The sequence below is a fragment of the Muntiacus reevesi genome, chromosome 20, assembly GCF_963930625.1.
Source record: "Muntiacus reevesi chromosome 20, mMunRee1.1, whole genome shotgun sequence".
NCBI lineage: Eukaryota > Metazoa > Chordata > Mammalia > Artiodactyla > Cervidae > Muntiacus > Muntiacus reevesi.
The window spans coordinates 40,169,307-40,190,353 of NC_089268.1; the positions used below are offsets into that span (position 1 = coordinate 40,169,307).

The 21,047-nt window shown below is 40.2% G+C and overlaps 1 protein-coding gene across 13 annotated transcripts in view; it reads left to right on the plus strand.

Moving 5' to 3' along the window:
• Positions 1 to 21,047, plus strand: part of KIF13A (kinesin family member 13A) — a 198,496-nt gene that overhangs the window by 70,690 nt on the left and 106,759 nt on the right. For all 13 annotated transcript variants that reach the window (XM_065913151.1, XM_065913149.1, XM_065913147.1 and 10 more), the window contains exon 3: positions 8,828 to 8,840. In XM_065913151.1, coding sequence (XP_065769223.1) covers positions 8,828 to 8,840 — 13 coding nt within the window. The remainder of the gene's footprint in view (positions 1 to 8,827; positions 8,841 to 21,047) is intronic.

The window sequence follows — 21,047 nt, forward strand, 5'->3', positions numbered from 1 at the left end:
ACATGACTTAGTGATTGAACAACAAGTTCAGGGTTGATTTGGCCCATTCAAGAGCTGGATTAGTATTGGTGGCTTTATTAATGACTTGTTCTAATTGAGATGATTGGTTTAGTCTAACAGAGTTTCTCCTTTTTTTTGATGCCTTTTGAAGGAAAGAACCAAGTTGCAAATGGAGCACCACTGTTGCCCTTTCACTGATAATTCGAAGTTCTCTTAGGACAAACCTTCATGCTTCTTGTTCATATCTGAGACTCTCATTTAGACTAAAGACATGTTCTTTGCTTGATTTACATGGACTTTCTTGTTGTTTTGAATCTCTAAATGTCTTCTGTAAATAATCAGTGTCTTATACACTTTTGAGGGAGCATTTAATTCTCATGAATTCCATAATAGTGTTCATTGGGTTCATGTTACAAGTTTGCCTCGTGGGTGTAAGGTTTATTTGTTTTTAATGATGTAAATAAAACATGTGAAGAAAATGCTGTTCAGTGGCGTGGGGGTAATAAATATGACCCGGGAGAGTAGCAGCGGCCCTCGAGGTGCCTGTAGTATGATAACAACCTGTGTTAGGAATCCTGAACCTTCATGAATCGGCATTAGACTTGCCCATAGTCAGTTCTGCCCTGGGATGGATAGGCATTGTAAGGAGGCTTACACGTGCAATGCTGGTTAGATGGTGTTGTTTTTGTTGTTGTTATTTTGTTTTTGTTATGTTTTTGAGGGGGTTTAATTGTTTACTTTTGGCTTAGCTTAAAAAATCTTCTTGAGTAAAAACTTTTATTAGAGCCATTTGAGGTTCACAGCAAAATGCAGAGGAAGGTAGAGGTTTCCTGTGTACCCCCTGCCTCCACTCATCCGTAGCCTTTTCCATCATCAACTTTGTGCTCTACAGTGATACATTTGTTCCAGCTGATGGACCTATACTGACACGTCATAGTCACCCAAAGTCTGTAGTTTCCATCAGGAAGGGTTCACTGTTGGCGTTGTACGTTCTATGGGTTTGGGCAAATGTATAATGAGATATATCCATCATTAGATCACACAGAATATTTTCATTGCCCTAAAAATCCTCTGTGCTCTGCCTGTTCATCCCTTCCCACCCTTCCAAGCCCAGGCAACCACCCATCTTTTTATTGTATCTGTAGTTTTGCCTTTTCTAGAATGTCATGCAGTTGAAGTTATACAGTATGTAGCCTTTTCAGATTGGCTTCTTTCACTTAGTAATATGCATTTAAGGTTCCTCCATGTCTCTTCCTGGCTTGATAGCTCATTTCTTTTTAGTGCTGAGGTTGGATATAATTTAATATCGACCCATGCATCCTGCCTTGAATGTTTTTAGATATACCTGGACTCTGGAATCAAAGTGTTCCTGGTGCACTGTCCACAGTGGAGGTTGAATTGTAATTTTCCTGCCTTCATGATTCAACTCAGCGTGACCTTGAAACTTAATGGTTCTGCACAGACATCTTTCAGCACATGTGGGCTGCTGAGTCGGGGGTGTCTTGGTCCCACAGCCCTCAAGGAGCTGGGTCCTGCAGGCTCTCAAAATCCACAAGCATCTGGCGTCAGCAGTGCAGCTGTTGCTATGGCAGATGGAAGGAAAGAGATTATATAAAATAAATGGCTAAATAGGTAAAATAAATGGCTGGAAGTGGGAGAGTTCCATTACTGGAAAGTGCTGGTGGCAGGAAAAGAACCCCAGCGTCTGGTTTCCGCATCCCTGCTCTTAGCCACCATGCTCGACTGGCTCTCAGAAAAGGCTGTTACCTGTCTCTACTACTCAGCTAACATCTCTGCTTTCATGAGGCTGTTGCATGGAGCGTGATGTCTGGTTCTGACTCCCTAATGTAGGAAATGTAAATATTGTTCATGTAGCTCTAAGCTTGATAATCATAAATATATGCTGTGCTGGGCTTAGTCGCTCAGCCGTGTCGGACTCTTTGCGACCCCGTGGCTGTAGCCCGCCAGGCTCTTCTGTCCATGGGATTCTCCAGGCAGGAATCCTGGAGTGGGTTGCCATGCCCTCCTCCAGGAAGTATATGCTATCTAAGTACAAATTCTCACATAAGTGGAAAATTAATCCTGGAAGGACAAGTAAAACTGATAAGATGTATGCTTCTTCCAAACAGCATGTTAATAGAGGTCCTGTCTAGTAGTAGCAGCTGAGAACTAGCCTGAGAATGGCCTCACAGAGGGGCCTGATTCTTGATTTTAAATCAAGAATTGGTGCTTACTGCTGCTGTTTTTTTTGTTTTTTTTTTAAGCTTCGCTGCATGGTCCTTTTGAAGACACAGCAAGAAAATTGCACAAGAGCCATGTTTTCTCTGCTCAACTTTGTTTTGGTTAATCTAGTGTAAGTTCTTGCCAGGCTCCCCCGCACTGGGAGTTGCATCCATGGTGATGAGAAGCTGGAGCTCTGTGCAGTGGCTCGGAGAACTCTCCACAGAGACGGCCAGGGGCTTCTCAGAGGCCTGTCACCCACAGCAGTAGCTGGCTGTGTTTCGTTAGTCAGGGGGAATAGTTCAGGCGTTTTCCTTGACAAATATCAGGAGAAAAAAGGCAGGAAGGCTATTATCAGTGGATAGTAATTCCATCAAATAATGCCCTGTAACTTGCTAACCTTTCCATTTGCTTTGTGTATCCATTTTAATTTTGGAAACACACACACATATACACATATATTGAATGAACATCATTAGGTTGAATTAATAGTTTCTGTGGATATGCTCGTGTATTCCCCTCAGGTTTTGCATTGTATTGTAGCAATTTATTTAAATTAACCAGTTCATTAATTCTTTGGCCATTTGCATTCTTCTTGTGGTGGGTGTCAAGAGCTCTTCAAAATGTATATGTAACCCCATCTGCTTTTGGGGCTTCCCTAGTAGCTCAGATGGTAAAGCGTCTGCCTGCAACGCTGGAGACCTGGGTTCGATCCTTGGTTGGGAAGATCCCCTGGAGGAGGGCATGGCAACCCACTCCAGTACTCTTCCCTGGAAAATTCCATGGATGGACGAGGAGCCTGGTAGGCTTTAGTCCATGGGATTGCAAAGAGTCGGACACGACTGAGCAACTTCACTGGATCTGCTTTTTATGACTCATAGAAGTGCTTGCTATATAGTTTTGTCTACATGAATATGTTCATTTTTGGTATACAAGTATATGAACTTATCTTCAAACTACACGTAATGAATCGTGGTGGAAGATGAACCTTTATGGCCTCCCATCAAACACAGTCCCAACCCTGTGTCCTGCCGTCTCTTTCTGTGGACAGGCTACTGAGCTCTGCGATGCTGTGGTCCTCGAGCAGGCTGTGCGCTCCACTGCTTTTTTGGGCTCACAGTTCTCCCTGTTGAAGGGCCGTTTCTCTACCCTGTCAGCTGGGTGACTCTCTCCACCTCCTAGATGCGGCGCAGGGGTTTCCTTCTCTGAGAAACTTCCCTTCTTTCCCAGGTGATGTTTCCCTCTGGGACTGCTCTGCACGTCACATTTTGTATCATAATTGTGTGTATAAGTTGCATTTATTGTTGTCTGAAAGGCAGCATGTCTAATTTGTTTCTCAACAAAGCGCACAGTACATGTTAAATGTTTGTGGACTCGAATATAGCTCTTCGTTTCTGTCTGTGCTCCATCCCACGCATCCCAGTCTATGGATATTAGTTCTTCATGAATGTGTCTGTCTCTCTCACAAGGTGTTGAGGTCAGAGACGATGCCTCCTTCCTCTCTTATCCCTCAAAGCACCTGTGATGTTCAGTGTAGTGATCGGTACTCAGTAAATGCTTGCCGGTTTAACAGGGTTACCTGGACTCTGATGTTTAGTTCTCAGAGTGAAAGTGGAAGGTGAAAGTCAAGGGCTTTATAAAGTATAAGTCCTTAGAGTAGTCTCTAAGAGTCAAATATCATTTAATTCTGTATCTTTCCGATGTAGGTTGGCAATTTCCGACAATTAATTCAAAACATTTTTTAGCACATGGAAGAGAATTTTCTGTTTCTGAAGAAGGCACTCATCATTCGTGTCTCTTGAAGCGCTGACTGGGGTTAGAGCTTGTGGGTATTGGAGTTTGGGGCCATCTGACTTGTAAGTAGCTTACGCTGTAGTTGATGGGCTGTAAATACTGGACAAAAGGCTCCTTGCCCCGAGCATCATCTTTTGGTGTAAGGTGTGAAGAGAGAATGACAGCTACCTAGGATTGTTGTCATTGTAATACGCTATTTATACTGCCTTATTTATTTCACTCTCTTGTTAGACTCTTATACAGCCTACTAAATTCAGTACCTACTGCTCATTTCAAGACCTGGCCAGATACAGGTCCAGCTCATCTTTGCAGTCCCATATCTGGGGTGTGTGTGTGTGTGTGTGTGTGTGTGTGTGTGTGTGTCTTGTGTCATCACACTGAACCTGCATTTCTGAGTCTAGTTGACTTCTGAAGCTCTTGAGGACTTGACGCTAGCTAACATCCCATTGAACTTCTCTGTGTGAAATGCTGATCTAGAGAAATAATTATATTTAAATAAGACATAGGAAATGGTCTCCATTTTCTGACAGTCCTTGACGCCTTCACTGCTGCCCCCCCCCAAACTTTGGAATTGTGAGATTGTGGTGGTGATGAAAGAAAGGCTTCACATCTAGATTATGTTTAAGCCACAAGTGTACAAACTTACTTCTGAGTTCTTCCAGTGATCTCAGTACTACATAACTGTGTGGGCTTGGGGACTGAGATATCATGTGAGAAGTACATGGCATGGCCTCTGCTTTCAAGGGTTTAAGTCTTAAGGATACACAAGACTCACATTCAGACATGATCACTGAAGACTGCAGGACTTTATGTGTGGCAGTGATGTTAGGCTGTTTTGTTGAGCATAGGAATCTTCAGATATCAGAGCTGCTGAAGGCCAGTGTGGTCTCAAAACAATTGGTGAGGAATTGAGGGTGGAGCCTGGAGCTGGGTTTTGGAGAGGGGCGATTTGGTCAGGCCAAAGGGAGAGACCAAGTGGGTGAAAGGCATGGAAGTTATAGGAGTTCTGTGGGGAGTGCATCAAGTGTGAGTGACCTTGAAGAGACCCATCAACTCGTTTGTTCTGAGAGAGGAAAGAACCTTCCGTGTTTTACACAGTAGGGTTGGCATCAATCAGTGGAGAACCACGCGTTCTTATTTTCTCTCTAAGCCTGTGTCTGCAGATCAGTGAGTTCTTAAAATATATATATTTTAATATTGATTATGTTCACGATAGATGTTTATATTCATCTTTTTTCATAGATACATGAGAGAAAACTTTTATCTTTACATTGCAATATCACATTAGTTTTTCCTTTCCCCCCTCAAAGGATAACATGCTGCATTTGGTTATAGTATCAGTATTACTCATGTTGGAAAACTTTTTTCTTCACAATTACCAGAAAATACAGAGCCTCTGGAAATTGGGGCAGTAAACTATGGTTCTGGATTAGGATGCTTAGTTTCTTATCAGCTAATTCAAACCTCAAGAAATGTTTATCAGTTAATGAAGTATAGTTGTGATAAACCAAATGACTGACTTTTTGTTCTGCAGCCAGGATCCTTGACCTAAAATGATGAGTAATTTGGGTAGAGTGGCAGTTTCACTTAGTGACCTCCCTTTCCCCCATGCATCCTGGTCTCCATTTTTTATTATTAACATTTAATATTTATTTATTTGTTTTGGCTGTGCCAGGCATTGGTTGTGGCGTGTGGGTCTAGTTCCCTGACCTGAGATCAAACCCGGGCCACCTGCATTGGGAGTGCAGAGTGTTAGCCACTGGGCCACCCAGGAAGTCCCTCCATTTATTCCTAACAAACCATCCTCAGAAACATAAAAGAAGGTAGTGGAATTATATTGGCATTCCCATATTATGTGCTTTCTTTCTAAGCCAAAGAAATACACTTAACAAAGTACTTAAAATGCTGAAATAGGATTGGTTTCCTAATAGGAATAAAGAAAACTGTGTCGAAATGTCAATAAGGAAAGGATCGCTCTCTTATTGGGTGGCAAAGGAGGTCAGGGTACTTGGCTAAAAACCAGCACTTATTCTTTGCTGCTGGTGATGATTATTATACAGTCGTGAAGCACAGGAGAACCCTGGGGAAATCCCTGGGATTTTTGTTAGCATGTTCCACCCCCATTAGATTCCTTGATTCATTGTAGCGTTAATGTGAAATATGTATTTTACTAATTTGTCCCATGCTATCTCATATGGTTGCTTTACTATAGGCCAAGTCAAGTGGCTTTTCTTTACCTCGTTAAATAAAGCTGTGATTTAAATGGCTTTTAAAAAATAAAGCAGGCAATATAAGAGAAGGCTTTATCAAAAGTACTGTGAGTGATGTTTTTATTATTATTATTATTGTTCTACCTGTTCCGAACAGATGCCTTTTAGAGCAGTTGTTCCACTTAAAGAAATTTTCTTGGAAGAAACCTCAAGCTTTTATGTACAGAGCAAAGACCCATGGCTCTCTTAGATTTAAAAACATGCGTGCATTGTTATAACAACATCCATTAATGTTGGTCTTGTTTAAAAGGATAGATGCGCAGAATGTTGAAACTTCTTAATTGCAACTTGAGATACCAGTTTTTCTAGGTAGTTTCCCTCTGAAATCACATTCCTCTTATCTCTGCCTGCGGTCATGACATAAGGATTCATTTCTTTTTAGCTAATTCATGGAATTTCAAGAAGATAATTCTTTATCTCCATCATTATAAGAAATGTCATGATTTTCTTTCCGTAGATTTAAAGGTTAGGGTTATCTACCTAATTGTGGAATCCATGGAGTTTCTTTTCTTGATGTTGAACTCTGGGTTTTATTTGGGGAGCCTCAGAGTTCTGGGAGGGATATTGAACACAGTGCAGTTCAGTTCAGTCGCTCACTTGTTCAACTCTTTGCAACCCCATGGACTGCAGCACGCCAGGCCTCCCTGTCCATTGCCAGCTCCCGGAGTTTACTCAAACTCATGTCCATTGAGTCGGTAATGTCATCTAACCATCTCATCTTCTGTTGTCCCCTTCTCCTCCTGCCCTCAATCTTTCCCAGCATCAGGGTCTTTTCCAATGAGTCAGTTCTTCACATCAGGTGGCCAAAGTACTGGAGTTTCAGCTTCCACATCAGTCCTTCCAATGAATTTTCAGGACTGATCTCCTTTAGGATGGACTGGGTGAATCTTCTTGCAGTCCAAGGGATTCTCAAGAGTCTTGTCCAACACCACAGTTCAAAAGCATCAATTCTTTGGCCCTCAACTTTCTTTAAAGTCCAACTCTCACATCCATACACAACTACTGGAAAAAACCATAGCTTTGACTAGACAAACCTTTGTTGGCAAAGTAATGTCTCTGCTTTTTAATATGCTGTCTAGATTGGTCATAACTTTTCTTCCAAGGAGCAAGCATCTTTTAATTTCATGGCTGCAGTCACTATCTGCAGTGATTTTGGAGCCCCCCCAAAATAAAGTCTGTCACTGTTTCCACTGTTTCCCCATCTATTTGCCATGAAGTGACATGACCAGATGCCATGATCTTAGTTTTCTGAATGTTGAGTTTTAAGCCAACTTTTTCACACTCCTCTTTCACTTTCATCAAGAGGCTCTTTAGTTCTTCTTTGCTTTCTGCCTTAAGAGTGGTATCATCTGCATTTCTGAGGTTATTTATGTTTCTGCTGGCAATCTTGATTGCAGTTTGTGCTTCATCATTGAACACAGTGATGGAGAAAGGGCACCGTGCTGTTCGTGCCTATACCTATACCTTTTAGTTCCCACGCCCTCTGTCCTGGAAAATCCTTTTTTTTTTTTTTTAATTCTCATGGTTTTATTCCCTATGAAGAAAGATTAAAGCCACAGGAAAACCCCGCCCCCCCATTTCTTTTTAGCAATCATTTTGGAGTTTCTGAATCGATGTATCGGAGACTAGTTAAGAATCACCACATCCAGGTCAAGCCCCTGTGATAGGATTGCATACCATATAAATTATAGTTCAGCTCCTTAACTTTGTACACAATCAAAACATTTACCGAGGAAGTTAGTCTAATGTTTTGTTACTTTGAAAACTGTTTCCTTTTCAGAGATTTTACTGAATGCAGAGGTGTTTTTTTTTAATGCAAAATTGAATGATAAAAAAGTTCATGTGTGGTTGATGATAAGGATGCAGTTTGCTTTTAAATTTATATTCAGGGTTGAAATATGTGAAAATTGTCATCTAAACAATGCTTTCTAAATGGGGGAGAAATCACATATTGATTAGAGTATTTTTCAAAGGATATATATATATATCTTTATATATATATATCATATATATATATATTTATATATATAAATGATATAAATAAATATATATGATATACATGTATGATATATATATATAATATACATATATGATATATATATTATATACATATATATACATTTATATATATCATATATATGCCAATTAAAAAAATTCAAATATGAAAATTGATTTTGAAGTATTTGACCACAAGCAATATGATTGCAGCGTATTTCTTTTTTTTTTTCCTGATGCTCTTTTTGTTGGCCATTTTATAATCATTAAAAATACCTCTGAATGACTGGATAGATTCTGTGAAGCCAAGGAAGAAACTTATTATGCCCACACTGTGGTTTTGAGCAAATGTAAGAGTTTATTGCTTCGGGCAGTGGAGTAAATTTGGCTTCTGATCTTTGTGAAGTAGGGCATATATTAGATCATGTGATCAAGATGCTGAGTTTGCCTTGTTTTTTTTTCTTTCATTGCTTCCTTCTGATGTATCGCTGCTGTGTGGACAACCCTCTCTACTTCCGCTGCTGAAATTTTTTGTTTCCATCATTCAGGAAACCTCCCAAGGTAAGCACCGATATGGAATTTAGTATGCATGCTGGCCAAGTGTGCCTAAATTTTGAATTTCATTCGTCATGATGACCCCTCTGAAACACCTCTGCTTTTGAGAAGACAGCTGGACATTCTAATGTAAAACTTAAACCACGAACAGTTAATGTTGGTAATGATATTAAATGTGAATGGTCCCCTACATCTTATAAAGCACTTTCATACATTATTTCATCCTTGGAACTAATGCGTGGGTTTTCAGGACAAACCTATCTGGCTGTTGTTTATATTTTTTTGATGATGACATGAGGCCCAGAGAGAGGAAATAATTTGATAATAACAACAATTCACAGTTGGGTAATGGAGAGTGAAAGTGAAAGTTGCTCAGTCATGTCTGACTCTTTGCCACCCCATGGACTATATAGTTCATGGAATTCTCAGGCCAGAATACTGGAGTGGGTAGCCTTTCCCTTCTCCAAGGGAAATCTTCCCAACCCAGGGATCAAACCCAGGTCTCCTGCATTGCAGGCAGATTCTTTACCCACTGAGCTATGAAGGAAGCCTTCATAGGGTAATGCAGAACTATATAATATCACCACCTAGAAAATGGGAAGACAAAAATGGTAACATCATGATAGGTTGTTAACTGGGTTATTGACTGGACATACTATCTTTTCTGTGTCCTACTAAGAATCATTGATATCACCAGAAAAATTCTCCAAACTTTTAGAGTTTCAGCCATCTGCCAACTTTATGTGCTCCCTTGGAGTTTCTAGCCAATTGCAAAGTCCACTAATTAGAGCTAGGCCCCATGTTCCGGCCAGCCTTTGTTGACATGTGTGCCAGTGAGAAGCCTAAAAATTAAAGAGTAGGTAGAAAAAGAAGACAGTGAGAAGCAGGACATCATCTGAATGATCAACTCTTGAGTGAATGAAGGCTGATTTTTATTACCGGTGAGTATTTTATTGGTTATCCAAGGGACACTTAATACCAAAAGGAAGGAGAAATGCAATCAGCCTCTGACCAGTGATGCTGGTTTTAGCTTTGGATTTTGAGATGGGATCAAGTCAGGTTACACCCACATATATTATATGGTCAGAATCTAAGACACGTTGGGTAAGGAGAAGAAATCCAGGATAGATTAGGCTTACTTATCTCTGGGATTATGAAGGAAAATCTAACTTAGCTTTTGGAGTATTGAGACCTCCCTAAAATGCTGTGATATCCTTTATGTTTATTGAAGGCAGTATAGGAATTGTCCTTGGCGTTAAGAGTTCCAGCTACAGTAAGGAAGTCGTGCATTGAACAAATAATATGAAATCTTTTAAGAAAGAGGCAGTGTATGATGTTTAGAAATAAAAGTACTCGCATCCTGGCCAAATCTGAGGGATTAGAAGGTTATTCCTGAGCAATCATTGATGTGTATGTGCTCAGTCATTTCCGAGTCTTTTGTGACCCCATGGACTGTAGCCCTCCAGGCTCCTCTGTCATGGGATTTCCCAGGCATAATGCTGAAGTGGATTGCCATTTCCTACTCCAGGGGATTTTTCCGACCCAGGGATTGAACCCGCATTGACAGGCGGGTGCTTTACCGCTAGCGCCACCTGGGAAGCCCCTATTGATGTGGAAATGTGTAACCAAAAATGTCTCTGCTACTCAGAAAGATGTGAGCTCCCCTTAAGTAGCTCTTTCTTCCCTTGCTGTTGGTTCCTAAAGGTTTCAGAACAGACAGCCAACCTTGTGATGTATTTAATTCTCTCCCTACAGAAAAAGGCACTAAAATCCTGAGCAGTTCCGCATAGGGTTACTTAATGAAGGAGAAGCAGTGACATGAAAAAGAGGCACAAAACCACATTTTTAAAAAATCACTAATTGCTTCACATACAGAAATGTTCTGGTTACTTTTTACCTGGTATATAATAGTTTCGTGGTTTCACTAGGTATCCTATTAATAGTTCCTATGAAGTGTCATGAAATTTCCAAGGTAAAATGAATGACATTAAATATAAATATATATATACATGAGCACACATATGTGTGAGTGTGTGTGTGCGCGCGCGCATGCACGCACATGCCATAAGGCACATCTGAAAACTATGAAAATCGTCTTAAATTCAAATAAATGACATAGCAAACTGAAGTTTTTTAAAAAGATGCTAAGATAGATAAGGTCTTTTCATGCAGAAACTATGAATATTGAAAGCAAATGGGAAACATATTTTTAATGATGACTATATAAGCATAAACTTTTATTTATTTCAGACAATGAGATTTTGACATGCATAATTAGTAAAAGCATCAGAGAAGACAAGTTGGTTTCATTTAACAAATATTTTGGGCAGGGGCCAAGTGCTGCATGAATCAGACCAGATCCTAGCCTTCTAATGGTGTTGGAGTACAGAACATGTGCATAATGTAATGTAAAATCAAGAGGAAACTGTCAAACTCATAGGATGGAAAGTCCTGTTCTGACTTCTGCAGAACTGACAGCGAAGACCGGACAAAATATTAAAAACCTATACTTGAACCTTTACATGGCATCTACATAATGACTGTTGAATGAATGAAGAAAAAAAAAGAAAGACCTGTTGTACCAGAAGGACACTTCACTAGTTTAGTAGAAAGAAGGTTCAAGTTTAGCTAAATCATGTGTTCCCTTCACTGGTGGACAGAACCACTTTGCTAAAGACTGAGCCAGAGAATAGGTGGGGAAACAGTGGAAACAATGACAGACTTTATTTTGGGGGCTCCGAAATCACTGCAGATGGTGGCTGCAGCCATGACATTAAAAGATGCTTGCTCTTTGGAAGAAAAGATATGACCAACCTAGACAGCATATTAAAAAGCAGAGACATTACTTTACCGACAAAGGTCCATCTAGTCAAAGCTATGGTTTTTTCCCATTGTCAGATATGGATGTGAGTGTTGGACAATAAAGAAAGCTGAGTGTCAAAGAATTGATGCTTTTGAACTGTGGAGTTGAAGAAGACTCTTGAGAGTCCCTTGAACTACAAGGAGATCCACCCAGTCCATCCTAAAGGAAATCAGTCCTGAGTATTCGTTGGAAGAACTGATGCAGAAGCTGAAACTCCAATACTTTGGCCACGTGATGTGAAGAACTGACTCATTAGTAAAGACCCTGATGCTGGGAAAGATTGAGGGCAGGAGGAGAAGCGGGTGACAAAGGATGAGATGGTTGGATGGCATCACCGACTCAATGGACATGAGTTTGAGTAAACTCCAGGAGTTGGTGATGGACAGGGAGGCCTGGCGAGCTGCAGTCCATGGGGTCGCACAGAGTCGGACACAACTGAGCGACTGAACTGAACTGAACTGAGCCAGAGAAAACACTCTGTCCTAATTCCATTCTCAAGTAGACCCAAATGCCCGGCTGGGTCGTAATCCTGATCGTCTTCTGTGGCCTGTCCCCAGAGGGAAGGTGCCCATTGGACCTTACAAATCTCACCAGTAATTTGGATTCTCTTGTCAATACATTAATTTGTGTTTTCCTGAGGAATATCTGCCTTCTCCTGTAGTTTGTGTTTGGACAATTATTGAAATTATGCCTAATGATGTTGGTAAATAATAATCACCTCCCTATAGTATTTTCTGTTTCTATTATGTGTGAGGATTTTGCACATTTTACTTAAAAATATTCTAAGGTAGAGGTGCTGATTAGGAGAAAGGAGGGGGCTGTCTCTTAGAATATTTGGTTGAGTTATCACTGTTCCTACCCAGCTGTTACACAGGAAAGAAGTCTCACAGTCTTTTTATCTATCCTTGGAACTGTATTCTTAGAATGCTATGCTATTTTCATTGTTTCTATTAATAATAGCTATCTTTAATTCAGCACTTAAAATATGCCAGATCCACTTTAAATCCAAATTAAAATTTAATGCAAACTTGGATGCCTTCAGAGAAACAGGGGCAAAATCAGTGGTTGCCAGGAGGAGTGAGAGGAGAGAAGAGATGAATAAATAGGTGAAGTACAGGATTTTTAGAGCAGTGAAACTATTTTGTATGATACTATAAAGGTAGATATATGACATTATGCATTTATCAAAACTCATAGGACTATATAGCTCAAAAGAGTGAACCTTGGCGTATGGAATTTAGTTGTTAATAATGTATTGTTGGTTTATCAATTATAATAAATATAGCAAAACTAATACAAGTTATTAGTAATAACAGAAACTGCTGAGGAGGTGTTTGTGAAGAGGGGGTATATGGGAACTCTTTGCACTAGCAGATCAGTTTTTCTGTAAACCTAAAACTGCTTTAAAAAATAAAGTATTAATTATGAGAAAATAGATGTACTTCATATTCACAGAATAAAATAGAAAAAACTATGTGAAAAGCATTTGACAAAGTTCAACACTTGTTTATGTTATAAACTTGCAGCAGGTTGTAGTAGACAGAAACCTCCTCAAGATGGTAATGGGCATGCATTAAACATATACAGCTGTCATCATATTTAACAGTAAAAGACTGAGCATTTTCCATCCAAGATGCGAAATAGGTGAGGATTTAGCCACTTCTATTCAGCATTGACTGGACTTCTTAGCCAGTGTAATTAGGCAAGAAAGCGAAAAGAAATTCAGATCGGAATGGAGGAAGCAAAAGCATCTTTATTTATAGACAATAAGGTCATATATTTGATAAACATTAAAAAATGTCCAAATAAGCTTCTAGAACTTACAAGTGGCAGAGTGGCGAGAAAAAGGTCAGAATACAAATTGTACCTCTTTAAAATAGCATGAGCAATTAGAAAATAAAAATTAACAGCAACCCAATAATTTACAGTAGCTTCAAAAACATTAGATATTTAGGGATCTACTTGGTTGAAAATGCACAATACTTTTCTATTAGCATCTCAAATATAGATGACCATTGGATTGTAGGCAGATGTGCAAAGAGATGGAGAAAATATCAACTGTCATTCAGAGAATGACATAGTATAGAGTTGGACTGCTGGTACATGGAAGGGAACCCTGGGTGACATATTTAGAAGGAAGTTGAGGAACTTCTCTGATGGTCCACTGGTTAGGACTCTGAGCTTTCACTACCAAGGGCATGATTTCGATCCCTGATCAGGAAACTAAGATCCCTGGTCAGGGAACTAAGATGCATGACATGGCCAAAAAAAAAAAAAAAAAAAAAAAAGGAAGAGGTTGAAACCAAATCCTGCTGTGGAGGGCCTTGATACCAGGGTTGCCTCTTGATATATTCCGTGTCTGTTTTGAACAAAGCAGTGGCCCCATTCAAACTCCCTTTCAGGTTAATCTGAAAGCAGAGCATAAAATAAATTGGGTTTGGTCAGTGGGTGGGAACAGGATGGTATTCAATAAAATGAGCCAGGAATGAGGTAGATTCATTACCTCTTTTTCAATAAAATGAGAGATAATGAGGGCCTGCATTGGTGCGGTGCCATGAGAGAAGAGGAAGGGAAGAATGATCAAAACATTCCAGAACTAAAGTGTCCAGGACTTGGATGCTGAAAGCATGTGGGAGAAGACAGTGCCACAAGAGGAGGCAGAGATGAACCTGGAGTTTGAAGCTGAGAAACTGAAAATTCAGCAGGAACTGAAGAAGAAAGACCTGGTTTGGTGCAAGGCAAAGTGAAAGAGTGTAGTTTTAGAGTGAATTGAATTAGAAATGATGACAAAGCATCTGATGGGGACGCCTAGCAGGTAATACACGGTTTGTAGTCTGCCCTACAAAGGTCAGGTGCATCCTGATGGGAAGCAGATAAGAGGTAAAGCAAGAGGTATTGATTATGTTGTCAAAGAAGAAAGGATTAAGTGGGGTTGAAGACGTGGGAGAATAGGGGTGAGCAGGGACCCGTCCTGTTTTCGGGAATGGATGGGGAAGAGCCGATGAAAACTCAGAAGAGAAACCAGGTACCCTCGTGGTGCTGCTGCTCATGGTGACTCTGAGGACACTTACACTTGTTCTCGCAGAATTGTGTTTCTTTTGTTCTTCAAAGTTATTTTTTCTAGTGTTGTATTAGGACAAGGAGAAAATATTCTTCTGGTTGAACTTGAGAGTAAGGTTGAACTTTTTTTTATATTGCACGTGCATGTACAATAGAAAGAGAAATTTCCACAAATGTATCCTTGTGTAAATTGTTTGGTACTATTTATTTGGATTTTCTTTTTGGTGCTACATTTTGTAAATTTGTACTCCAGAGTAGAGAAACATTTATTTCGGCCTGGGCCTAGTGCATACCATTTAATCCTTTCCCCAGTAGCATATCATGCAATGTTTATTGGAGCGTGTTCTACTTCCCTTAAAAAGAAAAATAAGCTTTTAGACAAACAGAGACACCTGCTTTATGCCTCCTCATTAGTTTAAAATAAAGAGCCTTTGTCTCAGAATTTTCGGAGTTGAAATAGGTGTGTTTTTCCTTATTGTGTGTGTGTGAAGATCTCTGTTTAAATATGTGTTATGCACGCTCTATTGATGGAAACCAGAAGAATGTCCCAGTCAAAGGAGCTTTGCCTTTAGAAGCCCAGTTCCAGGTCTCCCTGATGGCCCTCCGAATGTCAGGCATGTTCTAGGACACTTCGCTATTCATGCTTCTGTCATCTCTGGCACAAGCATCTTACTTTCCCAGGGAGCTACACTGAAACACATGCAGAGCAAAACGAATGAATTCTTCCTCCTTTTTCTGTTTTCTTCTTCACCCTTCAGTGTTTATTGAGAACTATCCATGTGCCAAGTGAGCACTTTGGAACTGGAAGAAATTTCTGAACTGAGACCATTCAGAGTTTGAGACTAAGGAGATAGAGGCTTAAGGAGTGAATCGGCCCAGACCATTCAGTGCTTTGGACTGCAATTCTCGGCCTTCTGATTGCTGCTACTGTCTATTACACCATGTGCTTGTAAAATGGTTTTTCTGTTTTTTGGGTTTTATGGAGTGAAAAAAGCAGGAAAGAGTAAGAAGGAAGAGTCTGAAGCAAAAGTAAATGTCTGCAAGATCACTTTGTTTACAGTCACATTCTTCTTTACGCCATATGCTCATTTTTAAAGCCATAGTCATCATTTTAAGATCTCCATAAGTTAGTTTAAGAATCATGTGAACAATTTGATCTTGTTAATTAAACTCACTTTGAAGTGAAAGTCTTAGTAGCTCAGTTGTGTCTGACTCTGTGTGACCCCATGGACTATATCCCACCAGACTCTGTCCATGGGATTCTCCAGGCAAGAATAGTGGAGTGGGTTGCCATGCCCTTCTCCAGGGGATCTTCCTGTTTTTTATTTACAAGCCCTGTTTGGAACTATTGACCTTAAGGATGTTTAATTCCTCTTCTAGTTACATAAGTTTGTTGGTAAGATCTTGAACAGGAGAAAATGACAGCATAACAAAATAAAATTGTCACTTTTTGGAGGCAGTATCCTTTAAAGGGTCATACTGCTGTACCAAAAAACCTGACTTTACAAAAAAAAAAAAAGGCTCAGAAATAAGGAGGGAGAAATCACTCTATACAGCTTATGCCATCCGAAGTCGTTTCATTCAGACTCATTTTACAGTCTGTGACCACCATCATTTTCATCATTCCCTTTGTGCATTTCTGAAAACTGAGTGGTGGCTTGGAATGAGATGAGTTCTAGACCTGTTCTGGCCAACAGCAGCCACTTAGCCACACATAGCATTTGAACATGTGCTATGTGGCTGCTCACAACCGAGATTTTTGTGAGTGTAAAAATACACACCAGACATCAAAGACTTGGTATGAGGAAAAAAGTAAATATTTTAAAAAGCGTATTAGGTTAAATGAGAACGTTATTTAAATTATTTTATCTCTTGACTTTTGAGTGTGCCTACAGACGCAATTTGAATTACATTTGTAGCTTGGATCATGTTTCTGTTTCAGACCAAACATATAGCTGAATATGGAGTTTCTTTTTAGCATCCATCCTGAGGTTTTTGCTCAGTTTCTCTTACCCTGTTAAATGCAGCCACTCTACCGTCACCCCTTACATTTCTGCCTTTATATCTGAGCCCATGAGTGTTGAATTAAATGGCAGAGTTAAAGGAATGAATGAAATTATTCATTGATGAATAAATGAAATTAAATGAATTAAATGGCAGAAAGGCGGCATAGCCCTACCACTCTGCGTTTTTTCCTAGGAGGCATTTTTACTTTATTCATTCAAATGTCATTTATTAGATGACTATAATTGAGAACGTTTGCAAAAAGTACAGTCTGAAGAATTTGTGGTGCTTAAGAGGCAATTTAACTAGTGGTTCCTGCTCTCTGGAACTCACGGTATGGTGAGGATGGTTAAACATGTATAGCATTGTAAGTGGTGGAAAACAGATCATGCTAAACATCATCATTTCGACAGGACGTGAATGTAGGACTTTAATTCCTTTTGGTCTGGTTCAGTTGTCTAACAATGTGTCGTGAACACATTTGGCACACCACGTCTCTCGTAGTCATCGTACTCTTTCAAATGAACAGAGCTGAAAAGTAACCACCCACAGGATATGGGTTCGCCGATATTTATAAAACCGGAGAAATGGGGTTTATGGAGAGATCTCAGGTGCAGTTCCAGAGTCGACAGCAGCCAGGACAAGCTGTGAGTAGCAAGCAGCTCAGTCCGCAGATGTGAACAGTGGGTGGATTGTACCCGGAGAGGAGGGTGGCAGGATCGTGTGAGCACAGAGAGACACACTCCTTCGTGCAAAGCCCAGCCAGCCACATAGAGTGGACATTTCCCCCCACCCCATGGGAAGCCCTTTTCATTCTGGACTTGGGGGCTAGGAAGTACACAGTGAGTCTTGTGTTGATCCTTTTGACGAGGAACTCCGTGAACTGTAGCAGCTCTCTTCTCGTGGCCGTATGAACCTTCCTTGCCTTTTCATTTTTCTTTCTTTATTTGACTGAGCAAATACAGAGCACCTATCTACTGTGTCTGTGCCTGTAAGGATTAAAGAAATGAATTAGCACAGGCCCTGGCCCAGGAAACCTCCAAGCTTGATGAGAAAGGAGCACACTTAGGATGGTGCTTGCTACATAAGCAACGCTCTGTAAATGGAAACTGCTGTACTGTTAACTGGGAGAGGAGCCCGACAGTGTTGTTAACTGGGAGAGGAGCCCATCCGTAGAGACTGTCAAAACAGATAGCAGTAGACTGAGTTTTACTGTGCACCATGCATTGTGTTGGTGGACACTTTGCTTAAATCCCCACAGCCCTCATTTAATATAAAACGTGTGATTACTTCGGTAGGCTGTGTATTCGACAAGTGAAGCTATTGACTGAAAGGGCATAGAGGAGGGAAGTCGAGGACGCACTGGAGGAGGTGACCTTTGGGCAGGTCTTGAAGAATGGCCAGGGGGTGAAGAGAGGCAAAGGGTTGTCAGAGGGGAGGTTTTCTTAAGACTTCCACATTTTCTCTTCTCCTTTTTTCCCCTGGACTTCCCACTGTGCTCATCCACCCAGAAGATTTCTTGGTCATTGATGGAAGCTCTCAGAGCTGGAGAGATGCCTGACTCTTGACATAATCTGTAGGTGAATAGGGGAACTTGCTCCTATCTTTGGGGGAAGGAGTGGGAATCCAGTAAACATACAGATCATGTCTGTAGGGTGACACTGGTCTTGTCACTTTCACAGTCGAGTGGGAACAGCCTTTGACCAAGCACTGTTGGGTAATCTACTACCCTACTCACCAGTGTGGGCTGTTTTATTTAAGTAGCCGTCATGTGTGATAACACAGGTTTACGAGATCATTTTTAGGTGAATAGTCATTCACTGCAAAGTTGCTGTAAAAAGTAAATTCTCAGAGTATTTTTGTTTAGTGGAATTATGGGCAATAAAATCACTAGGAAAACCAAGGTCTTGACCTCTCAGGATTAATAATGTAGAAGAACAAAGGGACTCTCTCATACATGCTAACACATCCAGTCTGGCCAGAGAGGTATGAAATTCAGAGTAAGAAGTAGTGTCCTTAAGAAAGGTTTCATGAGGGAGTGACATTTGAGATGATGCTAAAATAATTTAATAAGGAGAAATTAAAAAGGGAGTATGCTTTGATGCATTTTGCAGAAAGTCTGATGTGTATGTTTGGAGGTGCTTCTTTGCCTAAAATTAAATTATCTTGAGAAAGTTAGTCACTTTCTGCCTGGAGAGGAGTTGAAAGGTACAAAGATGATTTTTTTTTTGGGCGGGGGGAGTGCTTTTTAATTTTCAAGAATAATTCTTTTGTTTTGTCTTTGTAACTAGACCAAAAGCGACTAGAGGACAGAAACACATGCGTAATGTGTATTTGAGTTCCTTGAAGTGCCTCAAACTGAGAGCAGTGGCAACTAGGCATTGCTTGAATGCTTTCTGGATGAACTATTTTATAATTGGAGAACATATTAGTGAAAGTGTGCAAGTAGAAAGAGATATGCAGTTGAAAGTACCTTTATGTTTGGTATTTATGGATCAGAAAAATGATTACAGATCACATTTCTTAGAACCCTGATGTCCTCTGTTTCTTCGAGGAACATAAAAGATGCATTTTTTCTTTTTTTAAAATGGCAACTGGAATTTTGGTGACATGCCAGTGAAATGAGCCTTTTCGATAAGAGTGGGGTTTTTCTGTGGTGCGTCCTGCCTCTGCGTCCTAAGGCACGTTTGCCTCAGAGTGTGTGTTACCCAACACATCTGCCTTACTGAAAACAGCTTGTGATCACTTTACAGGATGCTCAGTGGTTCACAGAGATGCAAAGAGAACATTTTTAGAAGTGTGTTGAAGGTGGGACCAATGTGTCCAACAAGCTTCAGGGAATTAAGTACTGGTCTGAGTTTTACAAGCTGGAAACTTAGAGGAGGGCGTGGGATTCCAAGCAGGTGGAGTCACATTTCATTGAAAACAGTGAAGACACAGACTCTACTACAAAGCCACAGTCATCAAGACAGTATGGTACTGGCACAAAGACAGAAATATAGATCAATGGAACAGAATAGAAAGCCCAGAGATAAATCCACGAACCTATGGACACCTTATCTTTGACAAAGGAGGCAAGGATATACAATGGAAAAAAGACAATCTCTTTAACAAGTGGTGCTGGGAAAACTGGTCAACCACTTGTAAAAGAATGAAACTAGAACACTTTCTAACACCATACACAAAAATAAACTCAAAATGGATTAAAGATCTAAATGTAAGACCAGAAACTATAAAACTCCTAGAGGAGAACATAGGCAAAACACTCTCCGACATAAATCACAGCAAGATCTTCTATGACCCACCTCCCAGAATATTGGAAATAAAAGCAAAACTAAACAAATGGGACCTAATGAAACTTAAAAGCTTCTGCACTACAAAGGAAACTATAAGTAAGGTGAAAAGACAGCCCTCAGATTGGGAGAAAATAATAGCAAATGAGGAAACAGACAAAGGATTTATCTCAAAAATATACAAGCAACTCCTGAAGCTCAATTCCAGAAAAATAAATGACCCAATCAAAAAATGGGCCAAAGAACTAAACAGACATTTCTCCAAAGAAGACATACAGATGGCTAACAAACACATGAAAAGATGCTCCACATCACTCATTATCAGAGAAATGCAAATCAAAACCACAATGAGGTACCATTACACGCCAGTCAGAATGGCTGCTATCCAAAAGTCTACAAGCAATAAATGCTGGAGAGGGTGTGGAGAAAAGGGAACCCTCTTACACTGTTGGTGGGAATGAAAACTAGTACAGCCACTATGGAAAACAGTGTGGAGATTTCTTAAAAAACTGGAAATAGAACTGCCATATGATCCAGCAATCCCACTTCTGGGCATACACACTGAGGAACCCAGATCTGAAAGAGACACGTGCACCCCAATGTTCATCGCAGCACTGTTTATAATAGCCAGGACATGGAAGCAACCTAGATGCCCATCAGCAGACGAATGGATAAGGAAGCTGTGGTACATATACACCATGGAATATTACGCAGCCATTAAAAAGAATTCATTTGAATCAGTTCTAATGAGATGGATGAAACTGGAGCCCATTATACAGAGTGAAGTAAGCCAGAAAGATAAAGAACATTACAGTATACTAACACATATATACGGAATTTAGAAAGATGGTAACAATGGCCCTATATGCAGGGCAGAAGAAGAGATGCAGAAGTACAGAACAGACTTTTGAACTCTGTGGGAGAAGGTGAGGGTGGGATGTTTCGAAAGAACAGCATGTATATAAAAAAAGAAAAAAAAAAAAGAAAACAGTG